General features: G+C 46.5%; 6 protein-coding genes across 6 annotated transcripts; all 6 read right to left on the bottom strand.

The window, feature by feature from the left end:
* Window positions 1-652: 652 nt before the first annotated feature.
* On the bottom strand, window positions 653-2,690 carry LIP4_0 (Lipase; the record flags this gene model as incomplete). The annotated part of the gene is made up of 7 exons (XM_031148463.1): window positions 2,680-2,690; window positions 2,261-2,595; window positions 2,047-2,202; window positions 1,581-1,988; window positions 1,094-1,494; window positions 980-1,037; window positions 653-927 (listed from the first exon to the last, which is right to left on the bottom strand). Exons 2-7 carry the CDS (start codon window positions 2,580-2,582, stop codon window positions 653-655), a joined length of 1,620 nt encoding a protein of 539 aa, XP_031006745.1. The 5' UTR covers window positions 2,583-2,595; window positions 2,680-2,690.
* Window positions 2,691-3,250: 560 nt separating this feature from the next.
* On the bottom strand, window positions 3,251-4,132 carry LHYA1_G003492 (uncharacterized protein; the record flags this gene model as incomplete). The annotated part of the gene is made up of 1 exon (XM_031148462.1): window positions 3,251-4,132. The coding sequence occupies one exon, from the start codon at window positions 4,130-4,132 to the stop codon at window positions 3,251-3,253; it is 882 nt and encodes a 293-aa protein (XP_031006744.1).
* An 876-nt stretch (window positions 4,133-5,008) lies between these two features.
* plr-1 (putative E3 ubiquitin-protein ligase) lies at window positions 5,009-7,755 on the bottom strand (the record flags this gene model as incomplete). Its single annotated transcript, XM_031148461.1, has 2 exons — window positions 5,009-5,363; window positions 5,414-7,755. 2 exons carry the CDS (start codon window positions 7,753-7,755, stop codon window positions 5,009-5,011), a joined length of 2,697 nt encoding a protein of 898 aa, XP_031006747.1.
* Window positions 7,756-8,877: 1,122 nt separating this feature from the next.
* On the bottom strand, window positions 8,878-9,922 carry Rnaseh1 (Ribonuclease H1; the record flags this gene model as incomplete). The annotated part of the gene is made up of 2 exons (XM_031148460.1): window positions 8,878-9,104; window positions 9,166-9,922. The coding sequence occupies 2 exons, from the start codon at window positions 9,920-9,922 to the stop codon at window positions 8,878-8,880; spliced, it is 984 nt and encodes a 327-aa protein (XP_031006746.1).
* A 4,015-nt stretch (window positions 9,923-13,937) lies between these two features.
* FCR1_1 (Fluconazole resistance protein) lies at window positions 13,938-15,246 on the bottom strand (the record flags this gene model as incomplete). Its single annotated transcript, XM_031148459.1, has 3 exons — window positions 13,938-14,841; window positions 14,899-14,996; window positions 15,049-15,246. 3 exons carry the CDS (start codon window positions 15,244-15,246, stop codon window positions 13,938-13,940), a joined length of 1,200 nt encoding a protein of 399 aa, XP_031006768.1.
* Window positions 15,247-20,850: 5,604 nt separating this feature from the next.
* Window positions 20,851-21,996, bottom strand: Akr7a3 (Aflatoxin B1 aldehyde reductase member; the record flags this gene model as incomplete). The annotated part of the gene is made up of 3 exons (XM_031148458.1): window positions 20,851-21,084; window positions 21,154-21,881; window positions 21,933-21,996. 3 exons carry the CDS (start codon window positions 21,994-21,996, stop codon window positions 20,851-20,853), a joined length of 1,026 nt encoding a protein of 341 aa, XP_031006769.1.
* Between the last annotated feature and the right edge of the window lie 1,768 nt (window positions 21,997-23,764).

Below are 23,764 nucleotides of genomic sequence, written 5' to 3'. Positions count from 1 at the left end.
TTGGTTTCGTTACTCGTTGGGTTGAATAGGTTGAAAGATCTAGAATTATGACTGTAGGACAAATAGATTCACACCATCTCCCTCCTGCTGATCGATCTTGAATCTAGAGTGACACACAGAGGAGCAGATCTCCCAAAAGAAAAAGAGAGTTGCGAAAGAAATCTTGGAAATCTTGATACCAAACATGCCAAGAGCGTTTAACATCATCAAGCGACTTGGCAGCGCCATAAGCAAAAGCCATGCGCTGGCGAATCAATATTTACCAAGAGCGTAGTAGTGAAGACCTACCTGTAAGAGGCCTAATTACTTTGGCTTCAGCTTACCGTTTTCATTGAGGGCTTGTGGTTGACCTCAATACAGTACTGTATGGGCAGTGTGGTGAGTGTATCATGAGGTTGAACTGGATTTACAATCAACCGCGTCTTTATTTCTCACTAGGCTTAGCGCATATCAAGGCTTCGCCCCTGCTCTCAAGAATTTGCACCAACCTTCTCTCATAAATGTCCAGAACTATGCAAGATCTTATTCTATAATATCGTCCGGTATTAGATTGATCAATGCTGTATATAAGATCCTGAATTGATTCTTTTATTGATCGCCACATTTCTAATTCAATCTCACTACAGCTGACACGGGCAGGCATGCGCCGTCATCAAGCCAACAACTCCCTATCAATCGAATTGATAAAGTCAATCCCCTCTTTCCTGAATGTATCATCCTCTACATAAGTCACATTACTATTAAGCACCATATTCTTCGGCGCGCCCAAGTCATACTTCGGCCAGTATGGCAAAGTGCTATTGCCACGACTAGTGTTCGGATTCTGATCGTTGACGAACGAGATGTAAGCTTTCCCGATATTACGGGACAAGTTTGTGTAGTTCTGATATTTTGGCAGGGGACCAAGAGCACCTGAGATGTTCTCTTCTACCATATTAGACATGGAGGACATGAGAAGAGGGGGTAGAGCAGGGCTTACGGAAGCTAAATACCACATTGGTAAAGTGTTGAGCGCCCGCTGTGACTGCTGCGTTCCACTTATTACAGGAAATCAGTATCGCTGGACTTCTGTCTCGAGATACCTGCCACTTACCAACGGCGTATCGAATCTATAACTGAATACGTTCATTCCGCCCTTCGTATACTCCTCGCACACCTTCCTCCTCCCACTAATCATCACAATGTCACCAGAAATCGCAGCGTCACGTCTCCATTGCAGCCCTTTACTCGGGAAGATCGTCGCGTTGGTGATGTAGTATGGTGGCTGGTTAGCTGGATCATTCGGGTAAAGCTCCAGTAGTTTCCTTGCTGTCGGGGGTGAAATAGCGTAGCTTCGATAGATGAGAAGATTGTTGAAGATTGCAGTCTCGTTGTCAAGGCCACTGACTCCAAAAGATGTCCCTTCGTCACTGTTGGCACCAATGAGAAGCGGTACATGAATGAACTTCCCCTCAACTGAGAGAGTGCTTGGATATGCTGTCAGGAAATCGCCATCTGGTTGAAGTTAGCCAGTTCTCTCCTGGGCCAAGTCCCATATGAACCAGGAATTTACTTTCCTACAATGGGATTCCACACCTGACTAACTTGAGCCTTGAATAGCTCATCCTGCGACAACCCCCTCAAGCATGCCAACCGGTTACCCGCCGTCCAACACCCCGTCGTCCTCGTAAGATTTTCGACCGGACTCGTATAATACGCCAGGGATTCCAGCGCCGCCCCAACCTGGCTCCCAGACTCCATGATCGCAGCATGAAACAGCCCATCATCCCTCCCACCATAAGAATGCAGCTGCAGAGCAATACTTTGCGCACCAGCTGATTCTCCCCAGATGGTGATTCGGTCCGCATCGCCCCCAAAAGCTGCAATGTTCTCTTTGATCCAGCGTAGCGCGAGGCGCTGATCGAGGAGCCCGGCGTTGGAACTGCCTTCTGCTAGGATCTGGGGGGATTGGAGGAAGCCCCATACCCCTAGCCTGTAATTTATGCTAACTTGAGAATAGTCAATTAGCTTTTTATATTACAATTAGAGAGGGGGGGGGACGCATACCGACAATGACGGGCTTCCCGATCTCTTGCCCAACATGAGTCATTCCCGAGACGTTATACTGAGGGTCTGCACTTGAGCCCGCATATAAACCACCACCGTAGATCCACACAAGAACCGGAAGCTTGTCGTCAGAGGCCGTCCCAGAAGGGCGAATCACTATTGACTTGATCAGTATATGCACTTCTCGATGAAAAGCCTGCCAAGGGTTCTTTACCATTAAGAGTGAGGCAATCCTCCGAAAGCGAGAAGTTCGAGCCATACTGCATGCAGCTATATCCATACTGTGTAGCATTTCTCCCGCCCGCGAACGAAGAATTCAAAGACATTGGCCATGCAAACCGCAGGGGTCCTAATGGCGGGATGGCAAAAGGGATGCCGAGGAATTGATCTTGCTGCCATTCTGGCGCGTACTTTCCAATATACGTACCATTCTTCACCGTGGCAGAGGGAGCAGTTGAGTTAAAGGTAATGACGCCTTGCACAAGATGAATGAATAAGACAAGGGAGCGCAGAACAGCGGCTAGAGAGAACTTCATCTCGCCTCCCCGTCTGGTTTTATCACTACGTGCTGGTTGCAATTGCGCGAGTTGAGAATTGCAAACATTCAAAGTAGCTGAAGGGAATATCACTTACTATGAAGTCATTTTGTCTCAATATAAAGACTTCGGCACTCTATGGACGGAAAATAAGATGTATGCTTCCCTACCTAGGTAGGTACAAGTACCAGGCCCGGAACAATTATGGCTGTACTTGTACATTAGAGAAAGTGGGGACGATAACACCCCGCACCCCGCACCCGCAGTGAGATCAGCCTTTAGCAGGTGGTGGGGTGGGGTATCACTCTCAGAATAGAGCATGGGGAAAAATTATATCTACCACCGCAATTCTACTTGAATGCAGCTGGACTTAAGAGGCGAGGATTCCAGGAAAGGCGTGGTGCCTATTTTATCAGTGGTCTATCAACAACACAAGAACAACTTGCCACATACCACCATAGATCAATGAAAATTGTACTATAGCACTACCCAATACTTTAACAACACTTGAGCATCAAGAATTCGAAACACATCCGCCCGCTCACGAAACCAAAATCAATAGTCTCAATCTTTAAGTATTATTTCTAAGCATGTTTCCCATCTCATCTTAACCCTAAACTAGCTTGACATGCGCTCGCGGGGATAAACAATACGCGCAAATACACCAATCATCGGGTAACCGTTGGGTCCTTCCTCCGAATATCCACCAAACCAGTATGCAATCCATGACGCCTCTTTGATCCCTTCGCCGGGCGCTTCGAGGCCAACTCGGGGGGCTCCTCTTGCGCCTTGCGCTTATTAGAAGTAGGCTCCGCAACCTCCTCGAGGACATTATCCTCAGCGCCTTCCGGAATAGAACGGAGCCATACAATAACATCATGCTTCTTCGAAGGGCCCTCATATCCCAACGCCTTGGCCTTGTTCACAAGATCAATCCCGTCGCCCAGCCACCACTTCTTCTCCCTGGGGCTCTTGAGAACGTCCCAGCCGGCGTTCCAGGTCGCCATGGCTTTGATCGATTTTGATGGGAGCTTGTTGTCGCTGTCTTTGAGAAGCTGGTATGATCGCTGCATGGAGAGGTTGAGTAAATCAGCGGAGGGCCATTGCAGGTATGTCTGTTCTGCTTCGCTGATCAAGCGTTGGAGTTCAGGGTCGGATGTGCGAAGGATAGCCTCAGGGTGGGATATAGCTCCAGCTTTTGTGGTATGACGAGACGTGGGAGCGGTGACAGGCGCGTCGGATGTGGCTGCAATGAAAGGTGTGATGCCATCTTTCTCGCATAGCCATCTGATAATGCGAACGCGGCCTGACTTTCTACTCTCCTTTCCATTCTTCCCAAAGTTTTTTCTCCTTGCCTCCCGGTATAGTTCTTCGAATCCCATACCCCACCAGGTCTTTTCTTGCAGTGTCATGGAAGGTTGGTCTATCGCCAGTGGTAGGACATCATTTTGCTGGTCCTCGTTCGCCATCGAACCGTGCTGGGTTTGCCGCTCTGACGCAACACCACGTTGAACCCTTCGACTGGTCTGTCCCTCTTGCTCCGTATCCATATTTCGTGGCATAATTTATTAATTCGCATTCACTTTGGTCCCCTGTCGATTCAAGGGGGATTGTTGAGAGTTGTGAGCCTGGCGAACGCTGATAAAAGGGGGTAGAACTAGCGTTTAGTATGCTGGCGAGGGGTCATTTATCGTCGTCGATGTGAGGCACGCGAGTGGGCGCGGACGATAATCAGATTGGGCTATAGCTTAGCCATAGCTTATAAGAAAAAAACTTTTCATCTTGAAGAGTGATTATTGAAGTACTGAATAGTGCTGACGTAACTGGCTCATAATAAGTCCAGGTCTGACCACATTGATGACTAATCTCCTATTCCAAGACAACAGCCCTTAGGACTTCCATGTCTACCATCTCTCGAAAAAAAAAAAATTACCACGTGTCAATCACATAGCCAATGCTGCCACCCAACATCCTAGCTGAGATCATGACCTCGCTAGGGGAAAGTTTGACGTTAATGTCCCTAATTATCTGCGTGTGCTAATCATGTTTGTAGGAGATAGTTGCGTTCCCAGAGACAAAGCAACGAGAGGGGGTTCCACATCGAGGTTTCGGAGGCAAGATGGATTATTAGATCCAGAAGTTACCGTCATGTATTAGCTTCTCTATGAAACAGTCATGGGACCTCAGTATACTACATCCCACATAACATCAGCGGGTAGAGGACAAAGAAAAAACAGGGTTCCTATCCCGCATGCAACGGCAGACACATAAAAAGAAAGTGGAGAGAAATGTCTCCTAACGAGTGTGCGCCATCGCTGTGCTCCCCCCAAATATTCCATTCCAATCCTGTAATCCTTCCATACCCCATACACCATACAAAAGGTGGGGAAATATACCCAGTCACGAGAAGCTAAAAACAAAGGACATTAACGGTTGCGGTCTTCTTGTGGAGGCCGAGGACTTCGGGATGTGGAGCCGAAGCTGGTGGATAATATGCTCCGCCAGCTTGCGGTTCGGCCTGTTCTCCGCGGCCGTGTTGGTGTTGGGGAGACGATGCCTTGCTCCAAGTCCTCGTTGTCTGTTAGAGTGGCGCCGATTGGTAAAGCGGATGATGATGAAGTGTTGATTGTTTCTGCGGCTTCGACCTGGATGGTATCATCGTCACTATCGTCGTGGTATGGTGCATATCGAGGGTTCGATGGCGAGCCTCGAGCGAGAGATCGAACGACATCGCCTTTGCATATTGGACATGTTCGCCGTCGAGTCGTTAACCATGGTGTTCTAGAACTCGGGTTAGATAAGCCCATCAGATATTAAAGGACTATACTTACATGCAATCCACGTGGAATTCATGGCCACAAGGTAGACTCATCACGCGACTGACCCCATCAACATATTCCTCAAGACACACTACACACTCCACTTGCTTCCCCATATACTTCCTCCACTCACTCGATTCACCACCGTAGGGCTTTTCGTGTTCTGGGGTTCGTGGCCCGACTATAGGCACCTGCAATGGGTTTGAATTGACTCGAATTAAGTCCCCCGGCTCTGGTATCCCTGTTGTAGTTCTTGATCGAGGTCGTGCTCTTGTTGGAGGCGAAGGTTGAAGGAGCGGGGTAGTTGCTGACGAACTGGTCGGTGAAGGCTGTCTAGGAGTCTGGGGACTAGGCGTGGCAATGGTCTGATATGTCCTTACCGGCAACCTCTCGACCACAGATTTTGGTGCTCGCCAGCGCCGACGGCGTATCCTAGATCTCACAAGGAGAAGAGCGTAGACAACAGTCAAAGTCACCAGAGGACTGACAACCAAGACTAGTAATGTGTCAAGGAAAGGACTGGCCCCACTCGTCGGAGTCAAGGTAACCCATAACCCCTCAATGCCATCGTCTCCATCCTCGTCTCCATCAGATATATCATCTCCTACGGCGTTTGTCGAACTGTGCGAGCCCGGCATTGAGAATTCAACATCTTCTTCGTCGTCGCCAAATATGGTTGTCAAAAGACCCTTAGGCTTGCTTCCAGGTTCTTCAGGTGCCACTTTCTCCTTGGGTTTCTCCTCGGGAGATTTCTTGGTGTCGTACTCACCACTTCCAGGAGTGATGCTGCCTCCTCTAAGAGGCCCCCCGATCTGGGTTTTGCCACTCTGCTTAGTTGGCTGAGGAGTTTCATTCTTGGGTTTGGTTGCATCTAATTTCCCACCAGCCTTGGCGGGAGGGGCTTTTACTCCGTTCTCCGCGTCTTTAGAACTCGAGGATCCGACCAAGTCTGGATCTCGCCAGTCTTGCACTCCAATGACAAAGTCGTCCCCAGAAGATAACTTAGAGCCAGGTTTAGTCTTCTGACTTGGCTTCTTTTCTACATCGACTTTCTGTGGTTTGGTTGAGATCTTCTTTGACCCCGCAGAATCGTCATCCTTCCAATCATCAACAAGGACCCAATCCAACTGACCACTACTTGGGGGGCGACTGCTCTCTGATTCCGAACTGCTTTTGCGAGTCCCAAAAAATAAAGACTTGAACCATCCTCTACTCTCGGAAGCCTTGACTGCCACTTTCTCTTCCGTTTTTGCTGCCGGCTTCTTATTTGTATTCTTGGAGGAACCCCGAGCTGTCAAGCCTGTCGGTTTGACCGAGTCTGTCGTTGCAGTAAAAGTTGGGCCTGATTCTGTCTTCTTCCCTGGCTTCTTGACTCGATCCGTGTGTTGTACCTTCAACGTAGGTTTTCCATTCTCGTCTATCGAATCCTCGAGGAAGCTCCCAGGTCCAATCAGGGAAGATAGGAGATGTGCGGTCGTCCGGGACGTGAAGATGGAGGGAATCGTAACGTTCGAGGTGTCACCTCTTGCATACATCTGTATTAAAGGCCCTCCTTTCCTATCGTCACCGACGATAAGGGCAATAGCTCCTCGTCGTTGTGCCCACTTGACCTTTTCCAAGAATCCGCAGCCACCACGGCTCAAGAGCACAACCTTTCCTGTGATCTCCGCCCCTTCTTGTATTGATTGTATGTCTGCATGATGCCCGTTTGAGTCAATATGCTGTTTATCGGTCGTTTTCGTTACGGTCGAGCCTTGGAGAGGATGGTGGAGGTAGTCGTCTGTTCCGTCGTTCACTGGAGGTTTGTTCCGGCTCTTTCCAATTTGAACTGAGCCTTCCGAATCTGCAGTCCGGCTATCTCTATTCTCTTCCTTTCCCCGCCTCTGGGCTTTCGATTTGGTGGTGACTGTCACAGACTCGCCGGCTGTCGACTTTCCACCATCGGGCGTCGCAGCACCAGACTTTTTAAAGCTCTCCGCCCAACCTGGAACATCGCTGCATCCTAGCTCTCCTTCTGCACCAGCTGCAACAGGGCCCTGTCTTATACTATCGTCTCCAAACCCACTGCCTATCCAAACCTGCCCTTTCAGGCCAGCCGTAGGCAGCGAAGGTCCAAATGTTGCAGGCCGCGCTAGAAAGGCTGTAGAATTCTCGTGTGTCAAGGTTATGATTGCATTGGGAGGAAAGAGAGAAAATGGTGCTCGGAAGGAAAATAGTGTCCGTATACCGGCTTTTGGCGTCACTGTAGAGGAATTCACGGTCTGCGGCTGATGAGAGGACCGTAGAGAGAGGAATGTTAGGAATACCGCTGTCGCGATAAAGGCGGCTCCTATGATGACTCTTGGAGGTCGCATGATGTAGATGTTCAGACTTGAAATTGCCGCGCCAGGCACCTAACCAGCTCTGCAGCTGCGAAGAGGAAGAAGGACTCGCATCCGCTGTCGAGATATAGACGCCTTCTGGAATTACGAGGCGTGCACGACGGTGGGCAGGCGATGATTGTTCGATAGGGAGAGGTCGAGAAGTTGAGAGATCAGGTCGTTGCGAAGCTGGGCTGGGATATTGCGGCGTGGTTCTGAAGCGGGACAAATGTCGAGTGATCAGCAGGGGGTCGTGGTGGTGGTGGATTCTTCAATGTGGCTGTGACAGCGCATCCACATCCAATCCAGCTTGATTTTGCGTTTGCGTGGGGTGTGACTGCAGGGCTATCAGGTCATTTTATTCTTTTCCAAAACCAAGACCAGAGCCAGGAGCAGCAGCAGCAGACAGACCAGAAGTCTCAAGTGTAGAAGTGTAGATATATAATCGTCTCGAGCGTATCGTTATCCGTGAATCATGCTGAGTGCCGCCCACCACCCGCACCCGCTCTGGTTTCGCGCTAAAAAGCTTGTTTTACTCACGTGATGTGACTGCTTCTATATTAGGGTGCGTTACCTCGTCATAATACGGAGTTCTTTCTTAGTTGCATTTACTCTTTTTGTTAAATTCCAGACGGGAAGTGACCTACCTATTTATGCTTTACTAAAAGAAACATCAGGTGTAAAGTTCTGTTCTGATTAATTAGTAGTCTACCCAACAGACCTATAAATTCGGAGGTTTTTGCTTGCTCAAGCGCGTCACCACTTTTTGTACTTCCTCTAGTTGCGAGCTAATCCTCAGCGCTGAAAATCGGCAGGATTAGAACAATGCCTAGTCCTGTGGTGTTTTTTTCTCGCTCATAGTCTTTCATATCATGATTCTGGATTTAAGGTCATCTAACTATCTCACCTTTGAGATTATTTGCTTCAACCTCCGCTTGATTTGTTTTCTCATATTGACGAACGTCTGTTTTTTGCCTCGCTTGACATATCAACAGCTAGGGCTGTGACCGGTTGCGGTCTTAAAGCAATGAACGCTCACGTTCAGCCTAAAGAAACCCCCTAAAACATTTCTTTCGTCATTCTTCTATGTCGCAAATCCCCATTACTTCCCGGCATTTATACAGTGCTTGCCTTTGCAAGTATGTCTGCCTCCTTGTTCTCCTCCCTGGATACGAGGTAATAAACGACCTGCACCCCGACCATGCTCAGCCTCTGGACTTCGTCCTCCAATCGCAAGAATCCCTTAGAATTCACCACGGCTTTTCCAGCCTTGTTGACAAGAACGCCTTCCTTATTCTCTTTCCATTCTGGGAAGTGGGAGCACATGCCTTCAACAATGTAACCTGGGTGTCAAGAAATCAGGATCAGATAGCCTAGGAATGATTAGAGTTGGAAAGTACATACTCGAATCAGTCACAACTATAAGTCTTAGCCGCAGGACATCCGACACGGCGCGAAGGTCGTGACCGCCTTCCGCGTTTGTGACCATAATATGACGGGCCTGCAGGACCTGGAACCGAATTGTCTGCAAAGCACGAGCTACGGCAGCTAATTCCGCTTTCTGGCTTGTATGGGCTCCGGATTCCGAAAGGCGCTCTGAGAAGTTGAACTTGGAGCCGGGACCGAAGAAAACACCTAAACCACCCCGGGCATCTGGAGCGCCGTTACCAGAGCAAGCACCGTCGGTAAAGACAAGAAGCGATCGATCTGTACCCTCATAAACGGAAGAGTACGCGTGATGTAGTGGGTAGGTGTGAGAGTAGGTGTGATGGGATGGATGACATCTGACTGCTATTCTTCCTCTCTTTCCAACCAGCCACGTAAGCTGGCAAGTTGGACAGTGGTATGTCGAGATGCTTGAAAGCGGTAATGGCTTTGGGGGGTTCTCGTAGTCCTTCTCAATTCTAGATGTATTTGCTGGGCCGAGAATTTGTTCGTCCCATTGCGGGATGAATCTCGCCATGCTCCCCGCCAGCACGAATACACAACCTTCATCATCATCCTCTTCTTCTTCGGATTCTTCTTCAGATTCTTCGTCAGATCCGCAACCCGTGAAATCGAGACAACAGATGCCGCATACTCTAAGATGATGATCGAAGCAGACCGTCTTGCCGTTTGGCAAGTAGGTGATCACCTCCTTTGGGGATTGCGGGAGAGACATTATGTCTTTACAAGTGGGTAGGCTTACTGAATCCAAGTTTCAATGACCGTGCAGATTAAAGCATGAATAGAAATGGATGTAGCAGCTATCAAGAAGGTACTAGCACCAGCTAGTATCCACACTTTCTTGGCATGTCACGTGGTGCGCCACGTAATAGGATGTCTCGAAAGTAACCAACTGCTGGAAATGTGTAAACGACGGGTGTGAATTCAACCGAAAGAAATAAGAAAGAACTTAGTAAGTATAGCAAAGGGATATGAAGATAGGAGTGCGGCGTTTATTATAGGCGAATATTACGGATCCACTGTAACCCCAACACCCTTCTTTCTCCTAGATCAGTTCGGCCTTTACATAGTCCTTATTGAATGATATTCTTAATTCAATAAACATATACAAAGGTATCCTAGCATTGAGACTTAGATGTGCGGATATAGTAGTGCAGCTCCCCTAGCTAGGTATTTTGGGTTATACTTGCACTACCTAAGAATGCGGAGTCATAGGCCATTTAGAGACGACCAGCATACCCATATTATGAGACAAGACTTGAAAATACTCTTGAAAATTACAACACTTTTAAAAATAGACATAGTAGGAAACAGGGAAAGTTCCACATCTTACTTTGAAGCAAGAGATATAAATAGAGCAATCAAAGTTCAGACGATGAGCTAACTAACAACTTGCTTGGGACAATTAGTAAGACTAAACGGATTCACAGACTTTTGCCTACAAGACTACAAGGGGCTTATTACGGGAAAGGTCTTGAAATTGATATTAATATGTAGAAGTAAAAATCTGTTATAAACTTCAACGGGTGTATAGTTATTCACAAGTAGTTCCTATTCATTCCGACGTGTATGAACAATTGAAAAGCTGGGATTTGCTCTATTTAGCTGTATATGAGTATATCAATAGTTAGTTCAACATATAACACGCATTGTAATATAAAGTAGGTCTTGTATTTTAGGAGTATAAAAGTCCTTTTCCTAAGCATTAGAATACAACTCGGAATAAGGATTTACAAAGTTAAGAAGAAACATAAAGTTTGCTCCGGCATGTGAGCTTGATTCCTGCTTGTGAAAAATCACTAATAACAAATATTCAAACCATAGTAAATAATACAGACAAGAGCTCTACATCGCTCCTCATAGATCTCGAGATCATTAAAGATATTACCTAAGTGGATATGAGGTTAGGTAGAGCGGGGTGGACAAGAGTCACAGATTCATTTCGTCAGATTGTCGATCCTAAGCGAGGCTATCCCTACATAATATCCTACTGAAGAGATACTATGATTCATGAATTTCCAAATGATATTTCCTGGCATTTTGTTAGTCTTGCAGCGTTAGCTTTGATTCTAAAGTTTAAGCAAGCAAAGCAGCGCTCTCGCTGGAGGTTTCATAGAGGAAAAGTCAGTCGGTCTTCCTTCTTAGCTCTAGATCTCCCCTCGGTCTATTGTCGTCCATTGTCAGCATCTGCTACCCGGACCTGCAACCCTTGATAAATAAGGTCCAAGGCAATCAAAGTTAGGGCTCGAGTATGATTACTAGGCTGCTCCTATAGAAAACATGATACTAAAGAGACAGAATGATGCGGGGAACGTCTTAGGCTTGGAAACGTCACTTACCTTCTTTTCATTCCCAGTCTATTTAAAGAAAGAGCCGAATGACTCGGGCATGAATACGAGGATTAGATGGTTGATCGACTTGAGACTTCCAGTTTCACCTTTATGATATAAGGACGAATGGGTGTACTCCGTACTTTAGGCCACATGGCTAGCTGTATTACTATAACTTTGCCACTTCGAGCATGGACTTCCCCCACCCCCTCTCACCCCCCGCACGATTTAAAGGGTAATCGTTTGCGTGAGTGGCCACACAGGAATTAACCTTTTAACTAGGGAGAGGAGTAGAGACTCGAGGCTAGACCTTGGGCCGCGGGTGGCTGTCGTTCCCTGCAATATCTGCCGTGGAAACTTGCCACCCACTCGGATGTCTGAAGAGCCCGTCGCCGTGGATAGGCTCTGTTAAATATCCTTTAAACATCTCTCAAACTTCTTATGAGAACTTCTGAGGGTATAACACATCTATGACTACACTAGCTAGTGCACAATGTAGAACCACCAAAGCCGGGAATCTTTCCAGACATAGATGGATCGACGTCGGGTCCAATCAGAGAAAGCTCCTCGATACCTCCGGACCTAAATATTTAAGCTTAAAGCCACGCTTGTCTCTACCGTACTGTATGGAGGGAGTATCGCGACGCCAGCAGCATGGCACGGCATGAGCACCGAGCGCCGCCGGGAAGTTTCTACCAGCGTAGTCAGCATTTGAGAACTCGAACTCAGGTTCTCGCCTTCGCAGACCTTCACTTGCTGAGTCAGTCACTGCAAGCCTACGCCCGTAGGGATCAATGTGGACTTTCACCTCATTTTCACAGCACCACTCGTCGTGTTGCACATGCATGACCACCACCGTGAACAACGCCTCTCAAGGCGCAACGCTGATTTATATAATCTGATGTTTATCGTAAAAGCACTAGCAGGAACAATTGCCTAAAGGAGACATTGATTTGTATAATACGGCGGGTAACACCTGGTCACCGTATTATGGGGTGCCTCAGTCCTATATTATAGTAATGCAATGCATGCATAAATATTCGGCCATCGAGGACCGTCCTCGCGCCGAGTAGCTCTTTTGTCCGAGCGAGCCCCGGCAAATGAGTAAGCCAGGTACAGTAAGTATTGTATGGTACTACCTACCGTGCTCAGCGTGCGTTACGCACGGAACGGAAGCTTATGGTATCTGCCTGAGAACCTAAGATGATGCCAAGTCCGCGGTCGCGGGGTTTGCGTTAAAACACTTCTGTGTCTGGCTGACTCTGCAGTGGAGGGATGCGCCATAATCTCTCGGCGTCGTGGCTGAATATCAAAGAGTCGCGGTCCTTGGTCGTCCTTGTCTATCGCTTAGCGAAAGGGGTGCGACTGTGAATGCGAATGCAGCTTTCAGCTGAAAGTCAGATATGCAATTTCTTCTGATCTGATGCTTCAGAGGGGTAGAGACTGTAGGCGGCTTCATAGAAGGGTCCGGAGCATAAGAACCAACACGGAACCCCGAGGTGGATGTATCCCGAGCTGTCAGGCATGGGTAGGTACGGTACGGTATCGAGATTAGATGGCGGGGTTTGTACAGTACCTCGTAGAGCATTCGCAGTCGCTGCGGGAGCCGTAAATCACCAATTGTGGCTTCCACGTTCTGTACAGGATGCAGGGCATAGGCTGCAAGTCTGGGCTGTGAACGAAGTTTAGTTGACATGGGCGCCACGTTTGGAATTCTACCTACGCATTGGAAATCAAAGCTGGACCGGTGAAAGGTTACCGAGACTGAGACACCAAATTTGACAAGACGCAGCTCAAACCGAAAGTGGAGCACTAGTGTGTAATCATCTTTTTAGGCGTTGTAATCAATGACCAGCCTCTGAAGAGGAATTATGCTGCCGATTATTGAGCTTATTGAGCATCATTTGTGGGAATGTTCTAGACTTTAGTTGGTTACTGTACTGTTAGTACAAGTCGGGGTGAGAATAAAGTCCGACCGACTAGGGGTTCTATTAGTAGTGATGATGCAGGATTAAAGTTTTGACTTATGGGAACGGTTGAACAGGTGACAGAAAGTGGATACTGTACATCTTAAATTCTTCTAAATTCGCTATGTATCGAGCAATGCAAATGATACCGTAGTGGTAGAATAATGTAGTGAGAGATTTACCCCTATTCATTCCTTGCCACTCTTAGGCGGTTCGCCAGGCACCAAACGCCATGATCCAGATTCCCAATCCTTGATATGTCGCTATATACATGAAGACATCATTTTCAACAACGCGAATGGGAATCCTGTATGCCAAAGAAAATCGTAATGCCCCAACCTCCAAACTCCATGGTGTTCTCCCAAATAGAGAGCCTTTTCCTGTAAGCCGTCATCGCATGATTTATTGATTGAAACCTTTTGGTCGTACTGAACTATGCCAAGCCCATTTGATTCTCATAATCACCTGCATACATAGCATCCATCTGGTCAGAGAGATCGAACCCAGTATGACAATCCAACATGTTGGGCCTGATCGTTCCATCCGCAAAGTTCAATCCGTCATTTAGTTGCATCGATTTGAGCACATCCGCATCTAGCCCGAGAGCAATCGAGTTGTTCAAAGGTGATGATCCGTGCATATGCTGCGTTTGTTGCTTCATGTAATTTGCGGTGAGGTCCAATGCATGTGGGGGACCAAGAGAATCGTCGCCTGCTGACCAAGGTGAAAATGGTGAAGTGGTGCGAAACATGGGTGATTCAGTCTGGAAATCTGTGTAGATGGGGGACGGTATTGAGCGCGATGTGTCAATGGATGTGCGCGGCCGGTATGAAGCTTCTGGCTCAGGTATAGGCCTTTGGGAGATATTGAGAGGACTTGGCTTTGAAACAGGTGTGGACACCCTGGCGGAAATATTTCGCTCTGCGGCTTGCCTTTGTTGAGACAACATCATCTGGTTGTAGTGCTTGGAAATATTTGAGTGGTCACTCTCACTACTGCTCGCTCGATCTGTCCGCTCCAGTGCTGCTGGCGAATATGAAGAATCCTCTGAAGGCATCCGACACCCTGTATCATCCAACGCCATTTCCGAGCGAGCTGCTTGAAGTTGAGCTTGCAGTTCGGCGAAGTCTTCTGCACCTTCAGGGAATGCATATGGAAGATCGGGGGACGGTCGAATGCAGCCAAGCTTGGAAGCTATGTCGTGAATTACTGGCTGCCCTCTGTCATTCAATTCTGGCTCCCCCAGTTCCCACGACTCATTATTGCGGACCATAGTGTATAGCTTCTGAACCGTTGCAATGAGAGCATACTGTGTGTTCTCTAGTACTTCCGCGTATCTGTTAAAGTCATTAGTACTAACTCGAGCACACAGTTGGGAGACGGGCAAGACATACCCTCGAGGTAATTGTTTGAATTCAGTCTTTTTCCTGCTCCCAGCTGTGCATACCAGGCCGTCATCTTTGCAACGCTTACAAGGCGATTCCCCGTCACACTTAACACTAGATCAGCAATGACCAAACAAAAGTGTGTAATACAATATATACCTTCGTCTTCTTCATCCTACATCGTTCACATGCTTTCCAAACTCGCTTGTGTCGACCATCCATAGACATAGGATTGTTTTCATGAACTGTATTACTTCTTTTTGAAGATCGACTTGATTGCTTGGACGCTTTGGAGGATTGTCTTCTCATGGGTTGGGATTTGTGGTCCTCCATGGGAGGTGTAGGTAAACCAGACATGTTGTTTGAATGCCCAAATTTGGAAGATAGCGGGGAGCGCAAAATACACGAGGGGAGTCAAAGATAATATATTAAAATGCTGGACGTGGACTGGATGTGCGCTGATTATATGTTATGCCGGTCACGGCAGGGGTAACCGGGATATTACTTAAGTCCGAGTGCCTTTATGGTGACGGAAGTAATCGGGCGCCGTCTTTAGTACTTTTGATTCTCAAACTTTAACAATGAATAATCCCCGAAAAGCTTATGCGAATAGATAGAAATTAGGTTGGGAGGATGTAGGTTGATGAGGTGCCGGTGCAATCGTTGTACCGATTATAGTTTTGACGAACGGTGAAACGATAGGGAACTTTATATCTATCTACATCACATGAAATCATGGGGGGGACGTGACGTTATCATGTATTGAAAAGGCCATCGCCCATGGGAGCTCCCTGGGCTGGTTCCTTATTAGCTTCGGACCCGCACTGGAAGCTTACTCCGACTTTACGGGGGCCGGCAACTCTAGAAACTTCGTAAAATTCATAAATTGAAAAATTTAAGAAGATTAGCTGGGTAGTGCGTGGAACTAGGATCGAAAAGGTGTAAGCTTTACGCGAAAGGAAGAAAGGAAAACCATGCTAGGAGCGGCTTGGTTAACAAGTGTGGAGTAAAAAATAGAATGTCAATTAGCCCTATGCTTTTGATGCAGCGGAGTACAGTAATGATAAAAATCAGTGCCGTCTATGCGTGTTATCTATGGTGAACCCTTATAAGCTTCGTCGTATGAGGATTGCATGGAAACAAATCCCGCTCGGCTCTTGATGGATTTGAGGATTTTGAGGTTGTACTATAGATAGAACATGCTTTTCCTTGGATTCAAGGGCAAAACAAATTACATTGAATAACTCCTCAGATACGATCGTTTATGCCTTATTCAAATATCAAACGATCAAAAAAGTTAAGTTGTCGCATTTTGCCTAATACCTTTTCAATAGCTTGAATTGTTATAACCTTCTTACGACGGTGTGATTTGCAGACTTTTCTTCCTAGGCCTTGCAAAGTTTTACTTACTATCTTTGATGCCAGACTCATATGCAAGAAAGAGGGTTTGTCGATCAGCGAGAAACAAATCGATGCTATATAGCACCTGCTGAAATGCGGATAGTAAGCAGCGGGTTCTGCTTAATGTATAGATATTACAGCGCATACCTGTATTACATTTCCGTATCGTGGTATTCTATTGAACCAAAACTAGCCGGAAGATTTTATCTTCTATCAAATTATTAGTAGTGCGCTGCTGGTATTCATTTGGTAGTACAGTAATATAAGGAATCCAAAACATTAGTTCGATCTCGTAGGATGAGGCTGACTTGCATAACAAAGATTTCCATGCACTGTCCACCACAACAACGATCTTGCAGCAGCTAGTTAATTCATCTCCGGCCTTTGTAGAAGTAGCTACGGGGACGGCTGCCTGGGCTGAAAGTTGACCGGCTATTCGGGTTATACTCACGGTGTCAAACCTTCTCCGTACTCCAAGCTTTCAGTCCCAGAGAAAGGACACCAGCAGCAAGGCGCATCTGTACAATGATGTAATTTGGCATTGACAGAATACCTGTCTTAACTTTAAACTTTAGTATAGTTTCAACGGCTCCAGGGTTCTTGAAGTAAGTTTGTCCCGCAAGCTCCCACGTGTTCTGGTACTGTCAGCGGTAGGTCGAAGAGGTAGTTGGCTCTGAGACATTTCGGGGACTCTGATTCGTTGTGTATGCCTATCATTGGGAACTCAAACATCCCGCTGGGAAAACCTCTTACTCATTACTCAAGTAGTCAAGACTTATTACTGTGAAGGCTGCTGAAGAGAGCTTGCTCGGAACTGTTTCGGTTTCTCGAGCGATTCACGACTCGCGACTCGCGGGACATTATCCCGGAAAGTGATCCCTACCCGCGCGCGCTTCTATGATCTTTCTAGAAAGCTACTACATCGGGCGCTACCGGTACTGTATTGTAGATCACCTATTCGGGACGATAAGATGTGCCCCAAGCTTCTTAGGGTGGGTTGCATATGGAAGCAACCCTAACCGGCATAGCATGCAAGCCTGACAGGGCTACCAATGTGCCTGAACGCGAATCGTAATCTGTGCCTCAGCCTGTATTATTACTTACTCCGTATTTGCACAGCAATGCAGGCTCCACCGCATGATCGTGGCGGTTTTTTTCTCCCATGTCCATGGCATTGTACCGTAACTTCGGATGCATGATCAACACTGGTCCGCCGTACTTATGCAGGGTTAATGCGTAAACAAATCTTGGCTTGATTTCCTTGCGCTGAATCTTCCTGAATACTGCACATTTGCACTCCTACACATTGTGAGATGAACGAGTTCTTGGATACCCAGGTACTCTCTTGAGTAAAAATTACCTTGGACGAAAGAAAACATCTTTCTCGATAATCATAACAGCCCGGCATCTCCCGTCTGTATATCTTATCAAATGCCTCATATAATTTCGTGGCCCTTGATCATCGTCACACAGTTCCCATTGTAGGCATCAGCTGTCCTGGAACAGCTGGAACAGGGCTCCAAAAGGATATAACGGCACGAATTTTCTGCCGTAACACCCTGAATTGTGAATTCTTCTACCGAAAGTCGGTGTCGGGGCTCTGAGGTCTCCGAGCGAATCCGAGGACCCGCCCCGCTGCGACGGCATGCTCCCTGGCGCCCGGCACACGGGAGGAAGCACGTTTTGCATAAAAGTTCGATATATTCAACCATCTCAATTTTTGAGTATCAGGAGACATGTCCGTTTGAAAAAGCCATGGGATGATTTGATGTTAGAGAATGCCATACTCCGTGTTCGCGTTTTGAACTCTGTTTGTGAGTAGAAAACTTCTCGACTTAGTGAAGATCTTCTCGTGCACATTCCGCATCGGCAGTTCACTCAACTACCGACTTCATCGACAAGGCTGTGGAAAGCTTCACGACTTTCTATTCTAACAAGGCTGCCAACGGGATCTCCGCCGGGCATAGCTCCTGTGACCTGACGAGTTCGAAGCCTCGAGTGATGGCTTGATCCACAACCCGGAAAACCCTCCTTCGAATTCGTGGGTAACATAGAATCGAGGATCGGACCATATCTGTTCAGTCCGCCGTCCACAAAGAAAACTGCATATCCAACCAAAGAAACTCTGCGCAGGATCTTCCAACATAGGCGGGTACAAAAAATGAAATCCAACCTTAAAACAAAACAATTCTGGCATACATCATAGCTAACATACGAGACTTTAGAGGTTCAAGGCCTAGCTTGGCAAATCTAATATGAAAATGTAGGAAACCTAATATGCAGAATAGGACAAAAAGCGCCAGAGTCGTTTCAGGATACCCTAGGTAGAAGCGCCTGCACTGGTAATTCGACTACAATTGCGAGCTAGTCGCTCTCCAAATCCCTAACTTACTTCGTACTAGGCTGGGGGAAACGCACTAGTTAGCCTATTCCTGCCAATTATCTACACTTGCTACAAGCTGCTTCTTTCCAACTATCACTTCTAACTATCACTACCAACTATTATTTCCAACTGTTACTTCCAACTATTTGGTCTCGCAATATGCAGCAGATGATTGCTTCAAAAACTCTTATTGCTTCGATCTTGAATGGACTCGTCGGCCATCACTTGTACCAAAATATTCAAAAGCTCGTCATGTAGCAAACCTTCAGACTCTTTTACTACTCGTTATATTTGTACTAAGTGAGGTCAACACCAGTCTCACATCACTGAGCTGCTTCGAATACTCTACACATTACTGTACGATGCTAAAGTATATGAAAATCCTTCGATCTTTCCGTGCCTGATTCGCGCGTCATGTCTCTCAAGAGTTTCATGGGCATTTCCCGTGTTCCTTCGACGGCCCCGGATTAGAGACTCGTCTGCAGAAAGCTGTGTCTAGGACGTTTGAAAATAAGAGAATGCTCGGAGTCCAAAGCTTCTTGGAGAAGTCTCCAATTCGATCCGCTTTCAACCAGAGGATACCTTAACCAGATCACTTCCTACCAGATCTTCGACACTATCTCAAGATGCCCCTAGGTGACCATTGAATTTTCGAATAACAGTACTTGCTAGTACAGATTTCCTGGTTTCATATATGTTTCACTTGTGAGAGCAGTAACAGAAATTATATGCTCAAATAAAAATACCCAAACTCGCTAGTGCAGAAAGCTCTCAAAATAAAAACCAGAAGTTACAGTTCAAATGGAACTGGGGTTGGTTATAAGCTTCTTGTACTAGTACAGTATATCTCCGATTCTAAAAATACACATTGCTGTCACCTAATTTTGAACAAATTTGTAGCACGTATTGATTGAATTGAACCACGAATCTTGGCACGGGGCGATGCTTGCAGCAGTTTCCACGCTACTATAAGTGTCTGTAAATGATGATAACTATGTATTAGTGCCGCCTTTCCTTGCGTGCCGTACATTTGTCGTTCTTGTCAGGTTCGAGCTGGTTGATCTATATTTGGACGACACGCTAATCTTGGGCAAAACTCAAAGGGCATTAGAGAGGCACACGCCAAGTCGAGTCAAACTGAATTCGAGGGGAAGGAATTTTCCGTTAAACTTTAACAATAAGCGCGTGCTTGGCGAATTATCAAGTCTCACTCCTTCGAGGTAATCTCGTTGAGTTTGATGTCCACAGAAGGTTTCCTGACATATGGTTTCTTTATTTGCCGCGATATCTCCAATCCACTATTCCGCAACATGCCCGTAAGAGAATACACCTTGTTAAAGCAACTCAGTGCCTGCAATTCATTGACCTGTTGTTCCGTCTCACGCCAAAGGGTTGATTTGCCAATCCATGAACTTATCTGCAAGCAGTTCAAGAACTTCACTACCTCGACTTCTCGACCCACCAGTTGCATATCCTGCTTCCCACTGAGAAGTTCAATCCCGAACTCATTTTAGTTAAGGTTGGAAGAGGCGAAGAGAGTTTCAATAGATTAGACAAACCCCAATCAAAGATTCTTTGCAAACATGGAGTATGGCAATGCTAATCAGATGCTCAGCCAGGTAAATCCAAATCTCTTGAGCTTTTCATCAGACTGTACTCTTTCATGTAGAAGGTAGAGCATCCTTGATCTATAACGCTTGTGTATTAGGCATGACAAAGATTATATATAATGTCATGTGTATGGAAAATGTTCTTTCTTACATTACCTTTAGTCGACCTTATGAGGAGGAGTGATATGCAAAAGCGACGTTCTCTTAGATCTCAGAATTATCCTGGCCTTTCTCCGCTGTTTTTGAAAAGATGGTGGATGTGTGATGAGTAGAAAAGATGTGATGAGACCTAAAGGTGTCCTGAAATGTGACTTGACACTTGTGAAACGAAAACAATCTTTTGATGATAATAAAATTCGACTCCGAGAATTTTGAATGGAACTTCTAGGTGCAGAAAAAAAATACTCGACCCTAGAATTTCAAGTGTTCCAGGCTAAAAGAAAACATTAATAGGTTCTATAAATTAGGTGTTGTGATACAGGAACCTGGTATACTCTCTTTCCTAGATGAGAAGCTATACTCCTGACATAGATTGAACCTGGCGCATATTTTTCAATTCATGAATACTTAGTGGAAATACGGGGCACAAATTCCCCTCACAGTCTCCCACCCCTCATCCAAGGCTTTCACCACATCTTCAGGAAGTGGACCTTTTTCAAGGTTTATAAGATTTTCCTCCAGCTGTTCCGCTTTACTAGCTCCAATGATAATCGCATCACCAAACTCCCTCTTGAGTTGCGAATGGTTGGCCATCCATCTAAGTGCACACTCCGCTTCACTGAGACCCTGCTTCTTCGCTACCTATAGGCGCAAGTCAGTTGCCACCTACTCAATCAGAATGTCAGACTGGAAGTATTTCGATACACATACCGGTCTTAAGATCTCCAGAGCATCAAAATACTCCTCATTCCAATACCGACTCCTGTAACTTTGACCCTGCTTCCTCTTTGGATCGAATCTAGACCCCTCTTCTAGTTCCACGTCCGCACCCAGCATATCCCTCGTATACCTCGACGTCAAATAGCCTCCAGCCAGTGGGTTAAACGCAAAGAATGCGACCCCGTACCTTCTCAAGCACGGGAACAATTCAGGCTCCACCCCACGATGAAGGGCGTTATACACACCCTGATACACGACTGGTTTAATCCAACCATTCCTTTCGCAAATCTCACAGATCTGAGCTACTTCCCAGGAAGCGTAATTACTAATGCCGAATCTTCTAAAATACCCTTCCTTGTGAAGATCATTGACTTCACGGAGCGTGGTCTCGTATGCCGTGGTCCGGTCTGGTGCATGTAAGTACCACATGTCAACCTTATCAGTCTTCAGACTCTCCAAGGACTTCTTCAATGCAAGACGCAGATGTTCCGGAGAATGAGTAGATTTGACATCTGGTCCAAGACCTATGTTAGCGCGGGGCGAGAACTTAGTGTCCATTACGAGTCCACGGTCTTGCCAGTGTAGCTGGCCCAGATACTGCTCTGAGCTTCCGCCGCCGTAGACAATGGCGGTGTCGATCTCGGAGTGTCCGTATTTTTGAAAGACGTCGAGAAGGGATGCACATTCTTCCAAGCTGTGTACGCGAGCTTGTTCGGCACCTGTCTGGTCTTTAGTACTGGGAGAAGGGGTGGTAGAGGGAAGATAAATACCTTGTTTGCCAACCGTCATGGCTCCGAACACAATGTCCACTAAAGTTTTAGGGGGTTGTGCCATATTGAGGATTAGTTTTATTGAACCACTTCAGGTGTAGAGAGAAAATCGAGAATCTAAAGAAGAAAGATGAAATATATAGACTTAGTGGTGTACGGCATTAGCGGCGTTAATTGTAAATAGGGTCTGGTCACAAATGACTGGTCAATTAGTTAAACCCCATTTATGAATCTTATATTGCGTATTTAGCCTCCGTTTTACGCAATTGAGAAAATTGATTCAGGTGCAGCTGGATAGAATAGCAGCACTTATTGTCATGGATATATAATGCCCCTCTCCGGCGAATATCTAATTTTTGATACATGAATGTAAGTAATACCCCACCTGGATCAAAACGCCAACTCCTAAAGGGCGACAAAACCATTCTAACCAAACCTAGGTTCTTGCAAACACCTGTATTTTATATAACAATACCACCCACAAATATAAATAATTTCAACCTTCCCATTTCGCCTCAACGCACCATTTGGAGACAAATCTTCCTAGATACCCACCGTCTTTCCTGAAACTGTTCACTATTTTAGATCACGGAATCTAGTCATTTGTGACATTTGGACCGCATGTTCCGTTTGCGCAACAGCCTGCATCCGATCCGGGAGGATCAGCAGTGCAGCTATCCTCGTTACAGTGGCACGCTGTAGGTGATGGTGCTGGCCCAGACGTAGACGAAGGAGCTGAGCTTGTCGTAGGAGTTGCGGAAGTAGTAGTGAATTCATCTTCATACTCATCATCTCCTTCGAAACCAGCAGCTCCCGAGGTCACTGCTGTGTCCGGTACTGTAGTTGCCGCAGCTGTGTTGATTTCTGCGGCGCGGGTGAGTATGTACGCTTCTACTTGCTAGCATGGAGCGTGATCTGTACTTACCTGTTAGAGTTGCGGTCAACCCCGCCGTGTCAATAATGTTATCGTTCGCCGCTGTATCGTTGGTGTCCGTGACATTTGTATCTACGCTTCCGTCTGAAACCTCAAGCTTCTTCAGCTTCAGCTCATCGTGAGGAATGCCAGCGTAGGGATCTTTGCTTGTCGCTTTGCTAATTCCATTGTTCAGGAATGCATTTACAGTCTGTTTACCGGAACCTGTGGGGAAGCCGGTGATAATTCCGTTGAGCTGGTTCGATTGCAGGCGTTTCCAGACTTTTTGTACATCGCTGTCGATTCCTTCGTAGCTGACGAAGTTTGCCATCACCCCAGCTACCTAAATTTGATGAACGGAGTCAGTATTAGTCGATACAGTGCAACAATAGATCAAGAATTGTCCAAGTTTTAAAACACTCCTCAAAGACACAAACTAGGAGTATTTTTCTGAAAAATATACTTACAAATGGAGAAGCCATGCTTGTTCCTGACTTTGTTACTAGATAGTTGTCTTTCTCGTTTGAAGCTGCAGTAATGTTCTCACCGGGCGCGATCATAAAAACGTTAGGCCCGTAATTCGAAAACCAAGCCTTTTCGTAGTTCTTGTTAGAAGCAGCAACGCAGACTGTAGAGCCAGTGTAACTTTTTAGCTTGTTAGTCAAACAGCCAACAAGCAGATGAGCCCGAGAATTCCTTACGTGCAAGGGGCTTGGTCTGTCAGAATATTTGCGTTTCCAGCTGATACAGCTATCGGAATACCGGCCTGGAAAGCAGCTACACAAGCATCCCTCAACCTGTCAGATTTAGGAGTCTTGAGCGACATGTTTATCACAGAACCGCGCCATCCGTTAGGCTTGGGGTTAGGTTAGTGTGAGATCTCGAAATTTGTACCAGAGCACTTACCTTGGAATTTCGG

Source organism: Lachnellula hyalina (assembly GCF_007821495.1).
Source record: "Lachnellula hyalina strain CBS 185.66 chromosome Unknown contig00039, whole genome shotgun sequence".
Lineage (NCBI taxonomy): Eukaryota > Fungi > Ascomycota > Leotiomycetes > Helotiales > Lachnaceae > Lachnellula > Lachnellula hyalina.
Note: the sequence above shows the minus strand (reverse complement) of the source record. Positions and strands in the feature narration are given on the sequence as shown.